Source organism: Triticum aestivum, unplaced genomic scaffold (assembly GCF_018294505.1).
Source record: "Triticum aestivum cultivar Chinese Spring unplaced genomic scaffold, IWGSC CS RefSeq v2.1 scaffold44348, whole genome shotgun sequence".
Lineage (NCBI taxonomy): Eukaryota > Viridiplantae > Streptophyta > Magnoliopsida > Poales > Poaceae > Triticum > Triticum aestivum.
Window position 1 is genome coordinate 49,323 of NW_025226288.1, and position 433 is coordinate 49,755.

The 433-nt window shown below is 53.3% G+C and overlaps 1 protein-coding gene across 1 annotated transcript in view; it reads left to right on the forward strand.

Annotated features, from left to right (window-relative positions):
* Nucleotides 1–10, forward strand: part of LOC123172548 (probable protein phosphatase 2C 37) — a 6,039-nt gene extending 6,029 nt beyond the window's left edge. The window contains exon 5 of the mRNA XM_044589499.1: nt 6–10. Within this exon, the coding sequence (XP_044445434.1) occupies nt 6–10 (5 nt within the window). The remainder of the gene's footprint in view (nt 1–5) is intronic.
* The last annotated feature ends 423 nt before the right edge of the window (nt 11–433 follow it).

Sequence of the window (433 nt, forward strand, 5' to 3'; positions counted from 1 at the left end):
GGTAGGATGATGCGAAGCTAGTCCTCGTCCTCGTCCTCGGAGACAAGGTCAATCACCTCTCGACATCCGCTGGAGGGGCCTACCTCACCATCGGTGCGGGTTGCCAGCTGCACCTCATCCCCATCGTCGTACATAAAGTAGCCCTGCCCATTGAGCTTGTCAAAAAGCTGGTTGACCTCCGCGGTTATTCTAGCATCCATGTCAGTGTCCTCGTTCCTCCTCTGGTCCTTCTCCTTATTGGCCCAAAAATCACGCTCCGCTACAACAAGGTGTGGATTGGCCTCAACATACCTAGCCATGTACTCCTTATTCATCTTGGCCAGGCGGCGTGCCTTCACCTCCTTACGAGAATAAATCCGTTAAGGAGGGGCAAGGACACATGTTTGGCATCTCGGGGAAGTCTAGGTCAGTCAGTTTCCACCCATACATGGAA